General features: G+C 32.4%; 1 protein-coding gene and 1 pseudogene across 7 annotated transcripts in view; both read right to left on the reverse strand.

Moving 5' to 3' along the window:
- LOC118179348 (histone-lysine N-methyltransferase SETD2-like) overlaps window positions 1-24,584 on the reverse strand; it is a 205,043-nt gene that overhangs the window by 15,411 nt on the left and 165,048 nt on the right. For 4 of the 7 annotated variants that reach the window (XM_035348531.2, XM_085808858.1, XM_035348536.2 and 1 more), the window contains 2 exons: window positions 23,652-23,996; window positions 21,088-21,230 (listed from right to left, as the gene is read on the reverse strand). In XM_035348531.2, coding sequence (XP_035204422.1) covers window positions 21,088-21,230; window positions 23,652-23,996 — 488 coding nt within the window. Of the gene's footprint in view, window positions 1-11,109; window positions 11,410-13,404; window positions 13,738-21,087; window positions 21,231-23,651; window positions 23,997-24,584 lie in introns of those variants that run through there. The other 3 variants (XM_035348550.2, XM_085808859.1, XM_035348542.2) reach the window with 3 other exon arrangements.
- On the reverse strand, window positions 6,660-7,460 carry LOC146992805 (uncharacterized; annotated as a pseudogene).

The raw sequence follows: 24,584 nt of genomic DNA on the forward strand, positions 1-24,584 counted from the left end.
TACCTCAAGTACACTTTACATTGGAAGGAAATGGAAAATATTAACCACTGCATTTAAATCAGCTATTACTATTATTCTTCATTATAAATAAGACAACACAATGAAAGGATGTAGCCAATGCATTGAATTTATGATCAGAAAATATTTAAAGTAGAACCACACCACAGATTTCAACACTTTTAATATCTCTTATATTACTTTCAGATGAATATTGTTATATTTATTATTTTTTAATCTGAGACAAATGTCTCACTCATCTTGCTGGAGGCATGGCTTTGACGGAGAAATCTTGTGATGTCACATTTTAAGAAAATTTGTTCAACTGAATATGAAAACAATATTTATTTTCTTTTCAATAACCAGGTGCTTGATGGAAATATCCCTAAATTCATCTATCATTTTACTAACTTAATTATCATTTTACTAAAATAAAATACTATCTAATTATTATTTTACTAAAATCAAGACTGCATCCAAGGATAAACCAATATTAATCTCAAAAAGAGGGGGTATGAATGATAAACAGTGAAGTTAAACAGTGTTCTCAGCCTGGCTTTGTTGGTTATTTGATTATGGCAAAGCTCATGAGGGCTGTATGCATAAAAGGAGGAATATCTTTGAGGAGGTTTTTCTGGCTTTCATGTTATGCATGGGGAAAACCCCAAAAACCAACTATGCAGCCAGACTGTTTGCCTGGTTTTGAGTCCATGATGAACTACCAGTACTCATTAAGTTCTCAATCTGGCAGTAAATTTCTGAAAACCATCATTCTGCGATAGATAAGAGATTAATATGAAATAAAGTAATCTGTCCACCAAAGGCTTCCATTATTTTTCCTAAATAACCATTTGATTGGAAATATCAAAACTATTTCCAAGCTATTTTAAAATATATCACATTTGTTAATTTCTTCATTGTATCTTATCTGTACTGCACATTTAATCTGCAATCAGTGAACTGTTACATGAAACATGTTAGTTGCTCACGAACTTTTGGCATGCTTATTATCTACAATAAGATGATTTTCAGGGCTACACTGAATTCTGGCCACACTTTTCTGGCTCAACATTTATTATCAAAATTTTATTTTAGTTAGTTCACAGTGAGAAAAAAGATATACATTCAACTCCACAAACAGTCAACTCAGTTACAGTGAATATCTGACTACAGTAAAATGAAACTGCCTGCATCGATCCATATAAATAGATAAGGTTTAAATTACACCCTTAGTTTTGGTTACAGGGAATAAAAACTCTAAAATGGTAAAAAAATAAATAACTTGTAACTTATTTCTGAGTACACTTAGTCATAAGAGTTTGAAACAATGAGAGTAACATTATAATGATTCCAAAAATATTAACACGTCTCACTAGTTTTCTGGAATGAGTTATTATCAATCTTTTGTAGTTATCTGACTATTTCTCTTAATCAAGAAATATATTCCCATTTTCTATTTAGTAAGTATGCACCCCTTACCTACAAGAGATTTATTCTTTGTTATGCAGCTATTTTGCCATTAGGACTTGTGTAACTATTGGTACCTGTAATCCGATTCCACCCAAGGACTGAAACTGAACAGTTTTAGAGCTATATACAGGTATAAGAGAGAATTAACCATTTCAGTCAAGTAGGCTATTTATAAACTTTCACACAATTTATGCATTGTAGGTTGGCAGGGTAGAAGTTAGTAATGAGTTACTGAAATAGGGTGCCTCATACATGTATCCCTTAGAATACGAGATCCTATGTGAATTCTGATGGTATGTTAAATGGATTTGGCTATTCATGTAAAACAGAGGCTATTTTCTCACATCAAAACCGATAATGCAGTCCTTTATATTCTGGAACTCTAGTAGTAAGTCATAGTCATTAATGCCACAACAGAGAATTGAAAGGTAATGGAAGCGATTCCCATGTGCTGACTTTCAAAGGAACTGACTATATGCACAGTATATAAACTACTCCACACACGCAAAGCACCACTAGTCAGTACATACCTTGCCAGTTCAGTTCTATGTTAGAACAATCAGAATGCGAATGCATGAGGTGTTTTCTTTGGGAGATAAAGTGAATATTCCCAGTGATACTGAGAACTTTCAAAAGCATGCATACACCAAAAAGCCATTATATTACGACAGTCCCTTACCTAGAGCATTCAGCTTACCTGATGACAAAACCATGGCCCCAAGTGGTTGATGCTAGAGTACATAAAGTGCCCATGCACTGTTTTTCCACATATAGAATGTTTGCCAACATAATGCGAAAAGCAGCTGATTTATCAGATTTCGATAAAAGTCAAATCGTTATGGATAGGTGCCTGGAAACATCAGCTTCATTTGGTGGGCTGCTCACCTGCAGCCATTGTGAGTACTTATTGAAAGTGGTGTATGAATGATGAAAATACAAGTTGCTGGCCAGCAGTTTGGTGGCCATGACACATTGATTCCAAAGAAGAGTGGACTGTTATATATTGTTTGCCATGACCAATAGGCTAAAAAAGGCCATAATTACTAGCAGCTACAACAGTGGCTACCATTATAGTGCATCTCAGCAGACAGTACAATGTACACTGCTGAATAGCATCCATGTCTGATGGGATGTCATCACCATCAGTGCCTCTAATAGGTCGTGGAACAGCACTGGACCGTAGAAAAATGGAAGAAAATCATCTGGTCCAATGAATCATGCTTTCTGGTCAATCACAATTACGGACAAAGGACAAATATGCTGATTTTCTATGGAAACCATGGCTCCCAGTCCCACAGTAGGTCAGATACAGGGCAGTAGCAGCAATAATAATGGTGTGGGTAATGTTTTCATTGAGCACACTAAGACCCGTCATTCCCATAGAACAACCCTCGATGTCTGCACAGTATGTGACCATTACTGAATACTAGGTGCACCCCTTCATGGCAATAGTGTTCTCAGCGGGTACTGGTATTTACCAACAAGACAATGCACCATGTCAAAAGAGCCAAATCATCAGGGAATGGTTTGAGCAACATTCTGGTGAATTTCAAGGCTCGTTTTGGCCTCTGAATTCACGTGACATGAATTCAATGAAACATTTGTGCTTTGACTTGAGAAAACGAATTCATACTGCCATGCTACTTCCTCGCAATGTGCACAAATTGCAGGACTAGTTGGCCACTGCCTGAAACTAGATACCATTACCTATTGGCACCTTGTGAAGTCAATGCTTCTGTTGATGGTTTTGAGGGAGAAAGGTAGTCTTACTTCATGTTAAACAGGTGGTCATAATGTAATGCTACTTCAGTGTATGTAAAAGGTACGTCTTAAGCAAATCACGTTTCCATATTTTTAGGAGTCTTTCTCATCTAGCACGTGCACATGATCAATACTGAACAGCTACCCAAATTACTGGACAAAAACCACAAGTTCAAGTATTAAGAAGGATGGTTGGGCAGATAAAAGAAAAGGCACAACATTACACTTAGAAAGATCAGCAAGGAAATAAATGGTCTATGAATCAATAAATGATAATAGTGTCCAAGTTAGAAATAGCTCAAACTCTGACTGGTATAAATACCTGCAGTGAAACTCTGGCTTATACCTGAATGGCTGGTATAAATCATTCTAAGATTCATACCAGCCATTCATTTGAGAGTATGTTAAACGGCAAAGAGACTAAATAATTTTGAAAGAAGTTTAAACAGGAATAGTGTAAAAATGATAAACGTTGAAAATCCAAGAAATGCTGTGCATATGTGCTCACATGTCATGTTCAGAGAAAATGAAACACTTAGCAACAGGGAAATTAAAGAATCATAGATGTTTCAAAATTTCAAGCAATTCTAGGTGAATTATTAGGTAAACATTTAAATTTAACATGACATCGCCCATTTTTCAAGAAGTTCCGTAAGGCCAAAGACTGAAAAATCCAACTTCTGATTCAGAGGGGTGCAACCCATGCATCAAAGTTGGTTTCACAGCTTTTAAAACCTTTTAGACAATAAAAGTAATGCATTATTTAATTCAAGTCTTGAAATCACAGCAAATAACATCAATAAATATTATGGATGCCATTTATTCTGCTAATTAAACATAGAGGAGAGTCTCAAAGGTCATAATACAAAACTCTTTGAGGCAGGCTGATTTGAAAGAGGATGCAAAGAATTCAAAGTTGTGTTTCCAAGAACCTGCTTCACTATATCAATAAAAATTCCAATGAAATGGAAAATTTCATCAATGCTTAATGCTAAGTTATAACAAGTAAAACACTGACACATGAAATTATTGTTATGATTGAAGGGCAGTTCCATCATGAACAATGACATTCAGAATGATGAGAAAGATAATGGAGAACATGCTTCAACAGTGAAAAAGGTATTGGGGGGTGTCAAATCTAAGCTCCCTAGATTGTAGAAAATGTTGAAATACTCTAAAGGATGTACAGAATGTATAAATTAAAAATATTAAAAAAAATAACAGATGTCAGTTGTCAACTGTCAAAGTGCCGATTTTGCACACATATTATGATAAGACCTTTCTATTCTAATGCACTGTGACCATGCAGGAAGCTCATGGATTGTTCACTTATCTTCAAAATTTAATTCTCTTGGTGTATTTGGTATGTTTCTCACTGCAGGTATGTCTTGATTAAATTTCTCCATCTCTCTTGTCAATGGTACTGTTTCAGTAGCTTTATGTGAATGTCAGACAGACAGCATCTTTCTTTTATCAGGAACTCCGGGATGGCACATAGTGTGTACTTCATATCAATTATTTCTTTCAATGCTAGATATGCAATTATAGATTATTATCAGGTCATCCCATAATTAATGTCCTCTTCTTCAACTTATTTGTGAAGATTGGCTGCCTTTCGTTGCCTTCTACTCCAACAAGTAATATCATTTTTCAAAGTAGGTTTTGAAGGGGGAAAACTAGGCAAGTTACTAATGTAATCAATATGTTCTCCATCTGAATCAATAACATTCTTCCAGCATTGTAGTAAGTTTTTTCTTAATACTATTCCTAAAAAATGTGGCTTTTTGGAGGTCCATTTCAAGTATTTTTTGGGAATTGTATTCTTTTCTCTCAATTAAATCCTGTAAGCTACAAATCACTAGACACTTTTCATGACTAGTCACTATGGTTCAAAAACTTCTTTTTGATTAACATCAGTAAGTTTGTGATAACTCACCTGCCAAGCTTTAGACACAGTTCCAAATTCCTTCAAATGGCAATGAAAAGTTGACGATGAAGAATTAACTTCTTTTGCAACTCAGCAAGTGCATATGGATTTCTTTGAATTGCAGCTTTCAACATATCACTAAAAAAGGACAGGATGCCCACAGTGACCAACATCTTTCATACTAAGATCACTATTCAATAATTTACAGAAACTGTTTACACTTGTGAATATTCAAAACACCTTTACTATTCTCAACCAGCTTTTCAAAAGCTACACATGGATTTCTTTAAGCTGCAGCTTTCAATCCATCACCAAAAAAGACAAGGCATCCAAAGTGGCTGGCATCTTTCAAGCTAATGTTGAAAATTACAGAACTTTGAATTACTTTTTGAAATTTACAGAACTATGTGGAAATATTCAAAACATCTTTACCATAAATCTCACCATAATTTTTTACATCTACTGCACTGTTGCCATTTCACACTCAGTATAGCATGTCTAATGTTCTCTTCTGTGACCACCATTTTCATGAGGGACTGTAAGCATCCAAGACAGACTTTATGTGAATGATGCTCTCTTTGTTCAGCTGCATTAACAAAATGATGAAAAACCACTTGCTTAAATACATTAGAATATGTTTTAAAAAGTCCTGTCAGAATAACAACACTATTTATAGGATTACCTAATATTATATGCTTGTGGAGGGTAATAATCTGTGACATTTGGATGATCTAAGTGAGAAGATTAGGCCAACTTTGCAATAGCTTTAAAATGACTCTTGTACATTCAAAATACACTGCTTATCAAAATTAAAGGATAATATGAAAAAATGATCACTGATTAAAGTTTTCAACCAATGTCAAATGATATAATTATTAATGTCAATTAATTATTTGCAAATGAATGCAAAATTGGAGTTTTGCACATAGGTTAGCCCTTGAACTATGCAAATTAGGAAACATGCTTAGTGACAATTAGGAAATTAGGACAACATGCTTTTTAGTGGGTGTATACTGAAATTTTGGTAGTTAGTTTTGTTCAGAGTTAATGCAGTTTCTGAGTGTCATCAGAATTCATTAGTTATGACTCAAAGGCATCATTTAAGAGAAAGATAAAAGCGGCAGTAAATTGGTTGAGTCGAGGAGGATGCAAACACAAATAGAGGTTGTGCAAGATGTAAATATCCATCAAAGTGTCATATAAACACACTTAGAATTGCTTTTTAAGAAATTAAACAGTTATTAGATCAGGGGTGTTTGTGGGACCCCAAAAAATTCCCTGAAACTTTTACGGACTTACTACCGACATTTTGGAGTTTCGAGAAGGGGAGGGGAGAGAAATGAAAAATTACAATTATGAAGTATTGAACGACCTAATTATAAAAGTTCAATGAATTACTTTTTTTTTTGCAAAATTAATAACCATAAATTTTCAAACATATAAACTACTACATTTTATGTAAATATTTTAAATTACCTGAATTAATTCTTTAAAAAAAAATTATCTAATTTCTGCTGCTTTTTTTATTTTCTGATGTTTGTGGGCTTGTCTTTCTTTTGTGGTGAACTTCATAATTGCAGGAAGGTTGACTTTTATTTTCCTTATTTACAGTTGAAGAAATTTCCTCGAGAACTGCACATGTAGAAGCAGTTTGCTTTTCTGCTAATGTAGAAGGTTTTTCAGAGACTTTTATAGGTGACTCATCTGAAATACATGTTTTTAAGTCCTATTGATATGTTTTCCAACTTCTGTTCATATTCAGTAAGAGATCTTTGTGAATTGGATCAGTCATTGGATTTTTTGAGCCATATTTTTCACATGAGGTTTCTTTAGAAGCCATTAAATCATATTTAATAGTCTGCACTGCATCTAGGGAATCAATCTTAAGAGAGGTTCTATACTCAGTGACAAGTGTATCCATTAAGTTGAATGCACTTTCCACTAATGGGCCATGGAAGCAGCTAAGGCAGGCTTTGACCAATTTAGCCAATGTAGGATACTTATAATCATTTGTGAAATCATCTTTTAAATTAAAAACTTTAGACCAATATTTATCAATTGTACACTTGACTTGATTTCCACCTTCATCAGATGTGTAGAGCATTTCTTTGGTGATATCAATATCACTCTGGTATAACCTTATTTCAGCTTCTACTTTTGACTTTTCATTATCACTAAAAATATGGGACGTAAAAGATGATAATTTTTCAAAAGCAAATATTGTACTAGTTTTACCTCTTAGCTTTGGATCTAATGCTGTAAAACTAATTAGATATGAATTTTTAAGGGGTAATTTCTGTTTCATATGCTGTGCTGTATTAGTATAAGCTTTCATCAGAGAAATTTGGAATTCTTTTGCTGTTGGATGATTTTTTGGTAATTTCTTCAGGAGAGTGGAAGCTTCTGCACCAGTAAATATTACTTTGCTAGGTAGATGGAATTCTGGATTTGTGACATCAACCTTTAATAAATCATTATAAGATGTGCACTCTATATTTTCTGGCTTCATAAAAAAAGAGAAAAATTTTGCCACCAATTTATAAATACTGGAATGTATTAAATGAAGCATTGGTTTTTTTTGTTTCAAATAATTTAATATATGTGTTGAACTCTGGTAATACAGCTGAATATAATGCCATATGCAATAAAGTTTTGTTTTGCATAACAAATAACCCATTTAGTATTCTTTTTTTCCGACCTAAAGCATCCTTTGTGAGTTGTTGGGAATGCAAGCAAGAATACACCCCTTTAACAATTTTTTTCTGAGCTGCAGAAATATTTCTTTTATTGTATACAGTTTCAACATAAGAAAAATAATCCCCTTTATCAGTTTTATCTAAGTAGTGAAAATAAAATGCAATAAGAGCATCCCACAGATCTTTGATTCTTTCTAAAACACATAAAATGTACACCCACCTATGGTCTGGTCTCTTTAAGGGCTTAAGTTTTTTAATGGCAAGGGATTCACAGATTTTGAAAAAATTTTCTCTTTTACTGCAGCTTTTCATATCAAAATAGATGTCATCAAACAAATCTTCTAAGTATCTATCAAAATATGAAGCAAATTTTTTTGCACAGTTATTAGCTGTGTGACATGTGTCACCATCAATATCTAATACATGGGGTGCTTTGTTTGATCGTAGTCTGGTTTCAACACCCTTTTTTTTTTTTCCACGCATGGTGTTACATGAGTCCATTAATACACTAATTAAGTTTGCCCATGGAATATTATTATCTTCAATAGTATTAACAACTGCTTTAAAAACAGCTTCTGAATTGCAAGATTCCATCTTTAGAGATGCAAAATGATGAACTACAACTTCATTTTGATTATTGTCATAAAACTGCACCAATATTGCCAGTATACTTTCTTGAGCATTGCTAGTACTTTCAGCCAAATTTAGAGAAAATGGAGTCTCCTTCAAAGTTGTAATATTTTCCTTAATAGTTTTTGCGAGCCCATATTTCATCTTATAACATGCAGTAGTCCTGGACATTTCCAACGAGTTTAGTGCCGTCTGATCGTGGCTCAACTGTTTGCAGAGTTCAATCAAATTGGGAGCTACATTGAAAGAAAGAGAATTCTTGGAGATAAACGAAGTTATTAATACCTCTTGGCGTGCTTTTCTTGTCACTATATCCAATGGCCGAGCATCAGTCTCCAGTAAGTCATCAGTATTTTTTGAATTAGCATAATTACTTAAAGTCATTGAATGTCTAATGCACTTTGAATATTTTATGTGCATCACACTTTTAGAATGATTTGTGAAAGCCTTGAATCCTTCCCCACCATACTTCAGAAGTGAGTTACAAAAAACACAATATGCTTGTCCAGCAACATTTATTTTCTTGCACCATGTGCCGATGGTATCCCCATTACCATCTCTCCGTTCAATCCAATTCCACCTAAATGCATTCCGGGCACCTTCTTCTAATTGTATAATATCACTATTTATATCGAGAAATTTCATAGTGAAATTCTCTTGTGTACATAAGTAAAAAAATATTTCAATAAACGAAACGAAAAATTTACACAGCGGAGAAAAAAAAGTTGAGAAGCGATCAATGACAAATAGCTAATAAGGCGAAAAATCCCCCTTCTCTACTGATTGGCGCCACGCCAGGAGAGATAAGACCTTTGAACCCAGAGTCAACGTGATCGCACATCTGGTCGAACGAAGTCTCTCCCTTTTTTTTTCTGCCGTGCCTACTTGCCGAAAAGAATCCAGAAGAGAATGTCCGAGAATCGGGGGAATGAGTCATAACTCGCAATAAGGAAAGAACAAAAAAGAAGTTTTTTCCCCCTTTTCACGCATTATCACTGCCTTTGGAGAAAGAAAGGAAAAGTTTTCACCACACACACTGACCTTGTGTTTTCTGCTTTCAAAGCAAACAAAATTACCCAGATCAAAATAAATAATTCATTATTATTCCTACTTCTTTTTGAACGACAATCCCCGGAATTTCCAGGTATCGAAGTTCTCCGGGGTTTACCCGGAGCACAAACATCCCTGTTAGATAAGGGCGGAAAACAGCAACACCTGCATTCAAAGACTCTGATTGTTTGCTAGAAGAAACAACTGCAAAGTAGCTGCCAGACAGATGATTTTAGACTTTCCGATATCCATTGGGAACTCAAATCAGCCATTCTATTGCTGCCAAAAAACAAACAAACAAACAAAAAATCCCGAGGTTAAGCTTTATGTGAAAACACACTAATTCGTGCCTCCTTCACTTAAATGAGTCCATTTAAGGCAGTGTTATCTAATGACACAGCCAAGAGAAATGGTCCATAGACGAATCTACTGATGAATCAAAAGAGCCTAGTCAAGACTAAATTGTGATTCTAGATATGTTTTAATCAGGAAGGAGCGAGAAATATGCCACTTGCCTTCCCTTGTTCATACAAGCTTCCTTTTAAATGAAAGTGGCTTCATGTTTTTTGGTGGTATCATCCAAAAAGACCCCACAGTCTACATGTCTTGATTTTTTTAACCAGTTACAGATATGTGAAACCCATTGTAAGTCTGTTTAGTACTTTTGGCTCAGTTTTCTTGGGGGGAGGAGCTAAAAGATGTCAAAGTTATTTCTCATTAAGTCCCCCTCGTATAAGAATACTTGGAACTCGCAGATATCTTTCAAAAGGAATGGTCAGCTTACTCACAAAATTTAAATCTGATTAAACATGTGTGCGATGCCACAGGCCATCAAACTGCAGCATGCTAAATGCCTCTCCAGACCCTTCAGGATCTGAAAAATCACTTTCACAAAACAGCATGCAGTTCCACAAGATTTTCCCAACAGTTTGATAAATTATATCAAGATGTGAGATTTGCTTTTCTATCAACAGCAACCACAGATTTTTTTCTTGAAAAACGCTGAAGATAACTTTCCCATCATTTCTTAATTTTCAAAACAGCATGCAGTTCCACAAGATTTGCTTAACAGTTTGGTAAATTCTATGATATCATGATGTGAGATTTGCTTTTCTATCAACAGCAACCATAGACTTTTTTTCTTGCAAAAGCCTGAAGATAACTTTCCCATCATTTTTTAATTTTCATGAATATGATTTTAAATTCAGTATTTTAAAATTAATCAAGAGGCAAGTATGATACTTCATGCTTTTGGAAAATTATTTTTAATCATCTTTCAATAAGTAATAGCTATTTTTTTATTTCTGCCAATATTCTTTAATTTTCATGAATAGTAAAAATATTATTTTTTGATTGCACCATTCATTTAGACTTAAGCAAAGACACTTCATCTTTTAATGAAGTGGGGTTTGCTATTAATGAAATTGACTCTGTATATGCACTCACATGAACTGTTATGAAGAAATGAATAAACACAAACTAAAAATAAATCTATTGTAAATTGTTATTAAACATAAAGGAGTGAAATGTGAACCTGAATTACAGATATACAAACAAATGTTTTGCATTCATTTATTTAATTATTATTTTACATTTCCATTCTAAGAATTAATTTCTTGAGGTTTCAGGAAATAGTACTTTGAAATCCTGGAAAATCACAAAATAGCCATGCATCTTCAAATATCTTGCATTTTTATTTGCATATCTATTGCATTTCAGCACCTAACTTTTTTATCACTAAGTACTTTTCGATGAGCAGTTTTCTACATATGTACCTTTTCCTTAATACATTGAGAATTCAGGGTTGGCACACCTTCCTTGTAAGATGAACCAAGCACATGTAAGATGCAAGAGGAGATTGTAGTGGAGTCTAGAAGACTGAAACAGGTACTTGCATATAATAATCATCAACAGAGACATACTTGCCATCTTAAATGTATAACACATTCATATACGAATTTATAGCCTATGTTGTGACAATAACAGAAGGTTCATATAATATGTGCATTGAGCATAAATGCATGAATTCCTTAGTGCACCTAGAAATCCTTGAAAAATTTAGTAACTGCATAAAAAATTTATATGCCACAATTCTTAAAAAGATTCTTTAATTAATTAATTAAAAATTATAATTCATTTATAAAGAGGCAGAAAGAATAATCAAACGCATACAAAGCAATATAAGTAAAAGCATACAAGATCATAGGATACAAATAAATTCATAGGAGATGCTCAGTAATCCTTTCCTTTAAATTCAGATGCTTTTTTAAATGTTTTAAATTATGTTGTCTAACAAATATTTAATCTTTTAAATTACATCTCGCAAATATTTAGAATTTAAAAAAGAAAAGTTAATATTTTCTATTTTTAATTAAGGCACCTACTAAAGTTTCACTAAAGGAAATGAAAAATAAATATCAGTCTAAATACTAAGCATTTAGTTGGCATTTATGTATGTGTTGAGCATCATCTTTCATGAAGGCAACCGTAGATAAAATGTTACAATATTTTTTTATAATACTACTACTTTAGAGGAAGAGTAATAAGTATGCTTTGGTGAAAATATGCCTAGTTTTTTTGTTTACTTCCAATTTCTCATCCTGATAAAGATACTACAAATGGCTACACGATGCAGTTTTTTTGGCTGCTAATTCATCAGATTAAATTCCCTTTGGAAATTAGAGGGAAATTTAAATAATAATAATAAAAAAAAGCCTCGAAGAAATTATGTCAAGGGAGGAAAATGAAAAAAATGAAATGTGAAGAAACCACATGGGCATATTTTGAACAAACCACTGTTAACTGCTACTAAACAAGGTACAAATACCATAATACAAAAGCTTCATAAGTTGAGGGTGTGCTATAAGGCAATAATAAAATTGTCTTGCTTCCCTTTGGACTAAGATTCACACTTTGCATAATTTTAATATTTAAACAATTTTAAATTTATTTCCATTTTGTTTATTTTTTAACAGAAGTTTTAAATTTACAGTAATTTTGTTCATTATTCTGCAACTCACTGTTTGGATTTAAAAGGACCCATAATTTACAGAGCACTTTTATTTAAATGATATTAATTAAAATATGTTAATAATTATTTCCTTTGTATAATATTGTTTAGAATTTCACAGATCATTCAGAACATTTTCTTGGAAGCGTTCAAAACGCATTCTCAGTAATAAGATTTAAATGGCAGGAAAATCTCAGGTTTATTTGCAACACAAATATCAGGCTTATTTACAAAATAAATATGAATTGATGCCCTATGAAAAATAAATAACTCTGAATAAGTTGAATCTACTCATTGGAGGAATGAGGAAAGTTAGTCAATCTTACCATGAAAAATCATTAACTGAACCAAACTACTACAATATGTCAAACTCAGTAAACAGCATTTAACAACATACTTACTGGAAAGGAATTATTACTTTTACTTACAGGATCTTTTTTTACAGTTACTTTATTCTAGCTCCAAAATATGGCTTTGGAATATTTTTGCTTTGAAAACTCAACACCAGGCATGAAAGTGCAAGTTGGCCAAAAAAACTGAACAGTACACGGGCACAAAATTACACAAAAACTAAATGCGCACGCGCAACCTCAAAAAAAAAAAAAAAAAAAAAAAAAAAAAAACTTTTTAATAAAATATCAACTTTTAATATAAAAAGTATTAAACATATACAGTGGGGCCAAAATTGTGGACACTTTTAGAAATTTTTATGTTTTTGAACTTTGTATGCTTATAAACGTTACGTTTCACAAAATGCAAACTTGTATATATCATTTTAAAGAGAATTTATTAATGAATTCAATACAAAACACAAAATTCAATTATTTGCAATACAAAAAAAGTTAAACGATAATAGTTATCGATATACATTAGATAGTGATGATTGCAGTGAGTTATCAGTACTTAGTAGGGTACCCTTTATTTTTTATTACAAAATCACATCAATGTTTCAATGAGCTGACAAGAGTTTTAAGCTCTTCTTTTGCTATTACATGATGCCAGGAAACAATTATAGCCTCAATTAGTTCCCTTTTATTTAATGGGCGCCTCATTCGGACAAGAGTTTTCAAACAGTGCCACAAATTTTCGATAGGATTGAGGTCATGACTGTTTCCTGGCCCTGACAACAATTTGATGCTCTTTGTACGAAACCACACTTTCGATATTTTGGCCGCGTGGCAAGGAACAGAATCCTGCTGAAAAATAAACGAAGCATTGTTGGGAAAGAGATCTCTGATGGAAGGTAGAAGTTTTATTTTATTAATTTTTTTAACAATTTTCACAATTTTTCAACAGAACACACATTTCAAATTACAAACAGTTTACATTTTTTTCACATACCACTTTACTTTAATTTCCTTCAAGCAAACATACATCTCTTGATTGGCTCAGTTACTTAACTCCCTAAATAATTGATATTACTACCTGTAGGATTTTTAATTTTTAATTTAATTTAATTTAATTAATATTAATATTTACAAAAAAATTTTTACTATAACAAAGATAGCAGCTTGACACTCAATTTTACCTACATAAGCGCGATCTATATAATTTGAAGAACACACTTACTTCTCTTTCACAACACTCACATAGTAGGTAAGTTAGAATTAAAACTTACTATTTATTTGCTTTAAGTATTTTTTTAAAAAAATTTTTATGTAGTATCTAGTTATTTTCTAAATATGAAATTATATTTTTAAATATATATTTATTTAAAAAATTGTGAATTAGTTCTTTTTGTTTTTTATTTCTTATTGGTTTATATGGATTATGTATAGTTCTTTTATAGTTTCTTTTTATTGATATGCATATTCGTGTAGGGGAAGTTTCTGTAGACAAGGATTTCTAAAATACATTGGTTTCTAGATTTTATTATTTTTAAAAAAATTAATTTTTTAAGAAAAAGTTTAATTCTTGACTTTACTTACTTGTTTCTCAAAAGACAATTAGTATTTTCCTTTTTGAACTTTTTGAACTTTCTTAAATGTTAATTTCTAAGAGTACCACTTTATTGGACTTACTTTTGGTTTTGACTTTTACCCTTGCCTGCATGAATGACGAAACACGAATTGAATGATTGGAGAGTTAGGTTTGGAGGCAACTTCCCCTTGATAAATCTGTCTCCTGCCTACTCTACAATCATTCACATATGCATTTTTTAAAAAAATTGTTTAATTTAATTTTAATTTATTAAATTAGTAGATTTATTTTCATGGATAGATTTTACACTTGATTTGCTTATGCTTCTGAATTTAAATGATATTGTAGATTAGTTCAAGAATTAAATCTTTTACATGTTTGCATATTTTAAAATTATTTTAAATTATTTTGGCTTTTTTCTTTTTTTAGAATTTAAATTTGCTTTTCTACTTTTTTACTTTTATACGTATTTGCTTAGAATTTAAATTTGTTTAAATTTAAATTTCATTCCTTGCAGCAATGGCACAAAGAATATTTAATTAAATATGTAGTTAAATTTAATTTTTTTTAATTAAACTCAATTTATTCTTATGAAACTGTCAATTATCTTCTATCAATTATCTTGTCAATCTGTTACTGTCAATTATCTTCACTTTTAGTTCAATAAACAATACTTTATATAACACCAGAAAAATAGTCATGTGAGATAATATAATTACAAAATAACATATAGTTAAAAGTGGAATATAAAAAATAACTATTTTGTCTCAGTCTCACTCGATCCTGATCAAAAATTTTTAGGAAAAAAGCTTTTTGCTACTTTTGCAGCCAGTTTCTAATTTCCGTTTGCAGGCTAGTCTCAATTTCTTTTCAGCAGCTTTTATACAATCCATTGATACTTTTTTATTTTCTTCATTATTTTCTGCAATGTTTAATTGCCTTTTTTTAGATTCTCGCTCCTCCTTTTTTTTATCTCTAGCTCTTCTTTGTACAGTTTATAAGCATTCCTTAAATTTTTACATAGTGTTTTGTATACTGGAGAATGCAAGTGGTCATTGCTTTTAAAAAATTCAAGAGCTGACTTATTGCAACTCAAAAATTTGTATTTTACTGTTTGTATAGCACACAATGTGTCTATACTCATGCGGCCACACTCCTTATCTAACACAATGCTCATAGAACTAAAAGCACTCTCAACTTGTGGCCAATGGAAACAACTTAAAATAGCTTTTACCATTTTGGATAAAGCTGGATAATTGCCATCTGCAAATACTCTGGCCCACCACTCATCAAGTCTCATTATTTGTCCATCTATATTTAATGGTGAAGCTAATTTTTTATCAATTTGGTATTTATGCACTTCTAAATTATATGAAATTTTGTCTTCTTGTGACAAAACATTCTGAATTAATTCAGGCAAACTTTTTAACTTAAGTAAGGTACTATGGTGACCTTTGGCTGTAGGATCAATTCCTGATATGCTTTTTAATAATGGGTTGTTAAATGGCAAAGTCTTCTGCAGATATTTTGCACAACTGATGAAAGCTTCAGTGGAATTTTTAAAAAATTCTTTAACATATGTTTCACTAAATCTTTTTTAAATAAGTGCAATTGTAGCTGCTCCTAAATACATATTCTTTGGGGATAAAAGATGAGATTCATCTGCAATATCTAAAGTCAAAATTTGTGATATAGATTTATTTTGGATAAATTCTGACTTAATAAATGGTGCTAAAAAATCAATAAATAGCTGCTTCTGCTCATCATGCAATTTATGTACTAAATGCTCTTTCATTTGAAATAGACAGACATACATTTTTAATAATGGCAATTTTTATGTGTCTGTATGACACATAAAAATGCATAATTAATTGCAGTTTTTTCCTGTCATAAAATAATTTTGAAATTATTCTTTCTTTTCGTTTCCTCCCATCACTTGTCAAATGCTTTTGCTGTAAATACCTGTGGATATCCTTAATATGTTCTCTGCTTTCGTCGCTCAGATTTCTTTGTTTATAGACACCGCAACACATATTATAATAATCTGTCATGCTGATTTAAAAATCCATAATAAAAAATGGTTAAACAATCAAACATGAGTAAATTACTCAACGTAACATCATATATGGACAGCCAGAGGTATTTAATAAAATGTTCAATAGCAGTATATCTGACATTTGAAATCACACATATTTCCTCTAATTTTTCTTTTAAATCAACAGACCAGTTAAACTCATTATATATATCTTGCAGGTAATCTTCTATCTACCCACCAAATGGTTTAGAAAATACCTTGGATGCATTATGTATATGATGGCAAGAATCTCCATCAATATCTAACAAATGAGGAGCCTTCTCATTACGAAGTCTCACCTCTAATCCAGACTTTGATCCTCTCATTATATTGCAAGAATCCATCAAAACAGACATGAGATTCTCAAATGGCAGCTGATTTTTGTCAAAAAGAGACACATTTTTTTTTTTTTAAATAGTTGTTCAGCAGACACATTAAAAACATTAACAAATATTATATGCTCAACCATTACTTTATTGTGTTCTGTAGAAAAGTAGCTGGCTAATATGCAAAAAAATCTCATTCGATTACTACTCGTAGCTTCATCAATATTTAATGAAAGTTTAAACTTTTTAAAATTGTTCACAGTTTTATTGAAAAATGTTTTTGAGAGGCCTAATCTCATTTTATATGAAGCAGTAGTGCGAGCCATTGACTGCTGTGATAGTGCCTTCTTATAAGATGCCATTGCTTTGGCCAAATCAATTATCACAGGTGCTACAGTATAAGGCAAATTATTTTCAGCCATAACTCTAAGCAGTTGACCCTCTAAGCTGGAAACTCGATCACAAATTGAAATACAGTCAAATGCCGAAAATCCGCAAACTCCTAAAATCTGCGTTGCCTCTCAAAATATAAACATTTAGTTTATAGGCTCCGGAAACCGCAGTATGGAGTATGAAATATCGAAGAAAAAATACTTACTGGATAATAACGTCATAATGAGTCATAACGAAAATACCAAATTATTGACATCATGATAAGCACTTTTCCCTCCAATCTGCATCGAGGTAAAAAATCAGACAATTAACTCAACTCTTCTTTCAAGTTCACGCTTCACGTTGTCGTACTTTCTGAGCTTTGTTATTTCATGAGATTGTTTAGTAATGTCGTTTTTTTTAATCCAGATATTTTATGGATATATTAAGTATATTTTAAATTTCAGCCCTTTTTAATACAATGACAGATAAGAAATGCACTCATGATTTTACTGCTTGCAATGTTGGAAAACGTAAACACATTACATTGATGGTAATGAAAAAAGTGGAAATTCTAGCACCTGCCTCCATCTTTAGGAGGCAGGTGCTACTGCTCAGTTTATAGCAGAATCGTATGGAATTGCCACAGGGACTGTGTATGATATACGGAACAATAAAGAAAAGCTGTTGAAATTTTACAGCAACAGTGATTTTAACACCAGAATCCGAAACCTGAAATCTTCACATGAGGTGAAATCTGCAAACCTTGATGCTGTCTTGTACAAGTGGTTCCGGCAGCGGCAGAGTGATGGGGTACCTATTTCAGGTCTACTCCTGAGAGAAAAGGGGAAGCAGATTCATGCTGATTTAAAAATAGAGGAGCCTAATGTAAATTAACAATATAATATAATCAGTTTATTTATGTAATAATAATTTAATGCATATAATTAATTATTGTATTAATGTATATAATAATTTAATTAAAGGTATCTAATAAGCCTTATTTATTTTGCACTTTGAGTCTGAATATTATATTTTCTGTTCTGAAATCCGAAAATCCTAAAATCCGCACAACCTCTGGTCCCAAGCATTGTGGATTTCTGGGTTTCTACTGTACTTGGAGCTGCTAATTTTTTTTTTTTTCTATTTTTCTCTCCTGCATGCTTACGTTTGTGTCTGTCAAAGATGAATACGATGATAGCATCCTGTAATTATCTCTTTTCACTACATCTCTCCCACAATGTTTTTTGCTTTTGATATGGCTGCTAATAGCAACATATCCCCTTTTTCCATAATATATTAGATCAGAACACAATGCACACTTCACTTTTCCACTGATATCCACTTTCTGAATGCAACTGCCAATGAGCACTTCCATTTATTGTCCATTCACATGAATTTTTATGATGTTTCTCAGCCACACAAATCTGAACTTGTTTTTTTCTTCATTATCTATATGCCGAGCTTTGTGCTCATGATTCAGATTTAAGATATTCATACTGAAAAACTTACAGCAACAAACAAAAAAGAAATAACATAATGATCTACGCTTTGAATTACAGCCACTTTACACACGCTAAAACTCGCACATGCTCTGGATAACATCAGTAGTGTATCCGTATGTCTGACAGATGGCACCAGCACCGATCGCTGAAATTATTGAAGTCAGCTCTTATTTGATGGTTGCTTGCTCTTCTTCAATTCGATATTCATACACATCTAGTTGTCTTTCCACATAAGCCCCACCTACTTCACCTTGATGTGAAACAACACATTTCACGATCTCTAGCATGATGTAAAAATTTTTTTACAAAGAGAGAGAGAGAGCATGTCCTCCGTTTACCCCCCCCACTTGTCGGTCGGATTTCTCAATGGTTCTGCATCGATCTCAGAAACAGCCCGGGTGATATTCAAAAAAGCGGAATTCCGCGAAAAAATTTCATGCCTGCTCAACACAAGCGTTAAATTTTGTAACAGTTTTTGCTGTTCTTTATTATTTTAATTCTTCCCGTTTATTTGAAATTTGGGTACAATGTAGCAGGGTTCCAAGTGGTGCACTCTGGGTAATGCAACATTTGTTACAGTGCTTATCACCTTTAAGTAGCCCTCACTAATAATTATAATTACTGAGGATTATTGACATTTGTGGAAAATAAACATATGAAGACAAGAAATTCAATTACAAATTTTCTCGTACAACCCTTCAAATATCAAAAATAATTTTGAAAGAATTATTTGAAAGGACTAGGAGAATAAATAACTCATCCTTGCAGATTTCTATGCCCACTCAACTAGCTGGGGATATTCGACAAAAAATGGAGTACGTAGCATTGTTGAAAATCTTATTGATTCAAATCCTACCAATTTCATTGTGGAGTTTCTTAAAATTTCCAGTTTTTCCAGTAAAGCGTATCTCATTCTGATTTGCTCCTGGCCCATCTGGCTTTGGCGGATAGAACACAGCAGGATCTAATCGATAGTCTAGGTGGTGCTGGACATAAAATACTTTTTACCAGTATTGTTGAATTTGGTTCTCTTTATAGGAAGCCTCGATTTCAGTAGCAAGGAGCTGAAAAAGGGCCTTGGAACTTTAGTGAAGGGTAAGAGTGCAGACACTAATGGGATCTTAACTGAATGCCTTACTAACCTTGGAGATTCAACAAAACTTGTATTACTGATGTTTATAAACCAAACATGGAAAAATGGTTTCCACGAGCCTGGAGAAAGGCTATGATAATACCAATTCTCAAACCTAACAAATATTTAGAGAATTTGGTCAGTTACCACCCGATGTGTCTTACAAACATTACATGTAAATTAACTTAGAGACTGGTTGCTAACAGCTGCTGTTTGTGCTGGACAAAAATTGATGCAACTTCTGAACGGCAGATGGCTTTTTGAAGACATAGATGTAATGATGAACAAATAGTCTGCTTATCTCAAGAGATTAAGGGTGGCTTTCAGAAAAAGCAAGGTACTATACTCACAGATTTCAAAAATGCTTTTGATAAAATTTAGAGAATTGAATTGCTTAAAAGGCTGCTTTCCTATGGCATTTCTTGCAACTTATATAAATGGATTAAAAGTTTTCTTGACCAGCAATTAATAAGTGTTAAATATAGTCAAAATGCTTCAGGTTACAGACAAACAAAACAGGGTTTACCTCAAGGAGAGGTACTAAAAGTCCTGTAATATATTTTCAATAATTTACTCTTTGTAACTAATTTAAAGAAAAGTATCTATAGGATATACTAAATATATATATTTTTTATTAAGTTCTTAACTGTTTACAAGAACAGAAAAACGTTTTAAAGAATTCCTTCAAAAAGAAAATGCTGGGCACATGCACTTTTCTTCACATGCATTAATCATTTCAAATAAACTTGATGTTCATTATTCATTACTCAAAATATAATCTGACAAATTGAAAAACCTAAATTGAATCATCTAAGAGCAGTACTTAGTTCTACCATACTAATTGTCCTTCACAGATAAATAATTACTTAAATGCACCAAATTTGTTTTATACAAACTCCCTGGTTTATAAAAGTATTTTACACAGAACATAATTTATTTCAAAACAAATCTTCCTGAAATTTTATAATACAGGGGAAAAGAAGTGATATCCACTAAGGATAATGTAAACTCTGAACTAAATAGTAAAATCTATCACATAAAAAAGTATGGTCTAGATTAAAACAACATAAATAAAATATGATAAAATGTTAACAAGGTCTGTCATAAGAATGCAACAGCTGAATTTCTGATATTAATGCAGCTTTAAGAATACTTTTAGAAAATTTGAAGTTTATTTTAAAATTAATATATATATATATAAATTAATTTAGCAATACCTCGTAATGATATGGTAATAATATATATTTCCTTCAGAGTCAGTAGCAGTTTTCCAGTTTACAGGAAGTTTAACCGGAGAAGATTTCAGTGTTGTTTCCCCATTTGTATTTTCTGATACTGTATATGATTGTGATGCAGATATCTGAAAAAGAACTTTGATTATTGAATTCAAATATTACCTCTTTTGCAACATATATCATAAAATCCTATCCTCTTGCATACAGAAATTATTTAAAGAATACAAATATTTAAAATAAGCTTTGATGGTTCTAATTTAGGTAGAAGTGTTGCAAAAGCGGTTTTGTAAGAAATCAATGTCTGAAAGTAGCATCAAGAGATCACTGTTGTTTTTGACAGCAAATCTTGCCAAAAATGAAACTGGTTTGATTCCCCCCCCGACAAACACAAATTTTGCATCTTCTTTCATTACAAGACAAAAAAAAAAAAAAAAAAAAAAAAAGGGGGGGGGGGATAATAAAATTGAATATGATTTTTTTAAAGTACAGAATTAAACTAGATATATTATGATTCTCTAAAACTTTACATGTTTTTAATGATAATAAATGTCTCATGAAATAATATATATGCAGTCAAAAATCTTTAATCCAGACTCGTCGGGACTTCAGCGATTCAGGATTATCGATTTTTCTGAATTATATATCATCAGTTTAAATCTGGCATGATAGCATGCAGACATAATAATCAACTTCCCGTTCATTGCACACCACAATGGTCCCCCCCCTCACGCAGAGCAGCGTGAAATTGATAAACAGATTTTGGAATGGTTAGAGAAACAAAGGAGCCTTTATCCATTTTTTGCAGCAATTCCACTTTTTGTTTGATGGACATCGAAACAAGCTTTCCGTTTGTAAATCCAGCATCGGAAATTCTATTTGACATAATTGAAAGTTCCAACTTACTTTTATAAAACTGCTCTAACAGTCTGCAAAAAGTAATAAGCTGGATCCAATTCGAAGATTAAGGAACAACGCAATCTGCAACATGAACTGAAATAGATAATTTTAGCTTAGCTTATACCGTCCGTTATATATTAACCGCGCATGCGTAAACTTGTTATGTGCATGCGTACACGCATATGCGCATGCGCAGAAAGTTTGTAGCTTTGAGGTCCGGATTATAGATCATTCTGGATTATGGGTGTCCGGATTAACGACTTTTGACTGTATATCTTTACAAGATAACTTATAAGTTCAGCCACTCTCGAAAATAAAGTAAACAAAAACTGAATGAAACTGTTGGGTGCAAATTTCCCGTATGAAATTTTGTGTCTCCTATACCACATAATGCTTCACTTATGTAGTACTGCACATTTGAGAAGCTTCTTGATCCTTCAAGAATTCTTGGAATCTGCTTGAAGCTTCTTGAAACTTAACCCGATATACCAATATGTGTGGCTGTTTCATTTGGACTCACTTCATAGTGGAAGTTCAGAGCAATAATAACATTCTTCTATGAGGTTATGGTGAATTGAATTTCTTTATTAGTTGCATAACTGGTAAGTTATGCAACTAATAAAGTTGCATAACATTAATGAAAGTGATAGTGAAAATAATAAACTGTACAGAATTTGACTACTTAAAAGCAGAATCCATATACTAAATGTTTGAAGAATATGAGAAGTCGCCTAAGTCTCACCTGCTGCACATCGAAGTAAAATGTTTGTCTCAAGGTGTTGCATGTACACAAAAAAGCAATCACATTGTTATTTATCTTATTATACATCACCAGTCCCCTACCAAATTTTGTGGCATTTCAGATGATAGACCAAGCTACAGATGGCTCTGAGTAGTGTCAGTTTAAAAGCAAACACCCCGCACAGTTGAACAGCACAATTAACAAATAATGAACTTTAAAAAAATCTTTCAAACAGTAGATCTACAGATGTGTATCTTCTCTCAAAACTACCAAATTACCTGCACTGATTTGCACAATTTTTCAATGTCTCCAGAAGTAATTAATTAAGAAAATCTAACAACTTTAGCGAGTTTTCTTGGACGTCATTTTTTTTTTCTTGTTTGAAAACTGCAGGTATCTTTCTCCTTGACAAGAAAACATTTTACACTATTTAGGCATCATTTAATGACAGGAACAGTTTTGACAACTTTGGCATCTAAAATGCCTAAAAATTTTTATGCTACAAAATCATAAATGAGAAATTTGTGTACATTCTAAATGTCTGGAACTAGCTCATCAATAGGTAAAAAATTCTCTTTGCCATACAAGCAAATTATTGCATATTAAAAAAGGCATGAGCATACAATATTAATATTTTTAATTTTTATAAATCAGATCGCAACATCATGAGCAACTCAGAGAAAATTAAAATGTTTACTTTTTAGTTTTATGTACATTTTGCTACTGACAATGTTTGCAAAATGAAAATATACAGAAATTCTATGAAAACAGCCACAAGAAATGTAGAAAATAATCTTGATAGAATTCCTTTGTATAATACTACATATTAACAACTACATAGAACAAAAAAGCTAAAACTGTTAGAATTAAAAAAAAAAAAAAAAAAAAAAAAAACCTCTTATTTCACCTGTTCTACAGCTGATGTTCCTGCATATGGAGAACAGTACATGGTTTTCTGACCACTCTGATTTGAAGCATATCCATGTGTGACGGGAGATGCTGAAATCACCGTGTGAGCAGAAATGCAACTAGAATTTTGTACATCATTATATAAATTAGAACTCATATTATTAGATGCAGCTGTTTCTGTACCCATAGCTCTAGCTGTAGGGGACACTACTGATGGTGAAGTCACGCTTCCAGTTCCAATCAGATTAGAAACAGGAGGTAGGGTAGTAGTCTGTGGACCAAATAAAGCAACATTTTGTGGCTGCTGAGGAATAGGTGGAGGAACTCCTCCTAAATATGGTACCTGCAAAACATAGAAATTATATCTATGTACATAAAAATAAGCTTATTAATTTAAGTACTTCAAATTATACGGTAAAAGGCCTGTGATCATTTGTCCAATATACTGCAGACTTAGATATGTTGTGGATACAATTATGCCTGATAGTTTCATTATTTTGTGGCTCAGGTTTCTTAAAATCTTTGTGTCTAGTTTAGGTTTCAAACAATACATATCTGTATTGAGAATTCAGAGCAGACGCAAATTTCATACCACATAGAATAAAATTTTTGTTCATAACTCTGTACTTTTTTTATTACAATAAATTGCTTTTCATGATTTACTCATCAGCCAATGATTCAGATCTACCTTTTATCTTTCAGTAATCCTTTAACTGCATGCCCCAGATAAAGATTTACTGTGTGTAGATTTATAATTCTGTATTCCTTTGACTACATTTTATTTCTTCCACATATAGTACACTTTCTGCAAACAGTCCTTTACTACAAAATGTGCACTTCACGATCATAATGACTTGTCTTTCATTTATGGCCATCATAATCATGTCTTACCCTCACCACACAGGTGATTAGGGGGGTTTTAGCAAATTAA

This window comes from Stegodyphus dumicola, chromosome X2, assembly GCF_044657685.1.
Source record: "Stegodyphus dumicola isolate Sdum_Otavi_A_Nest chromosome X2, ASM4465768v1".
NCBI classification, from domain to species: domain Eukaryota; kingdom Metazoa; phylum Arthropoda; class Arachnida; order Araneae; family Eresidae; genus Stegodyphus; species Stegodyphus dumicola.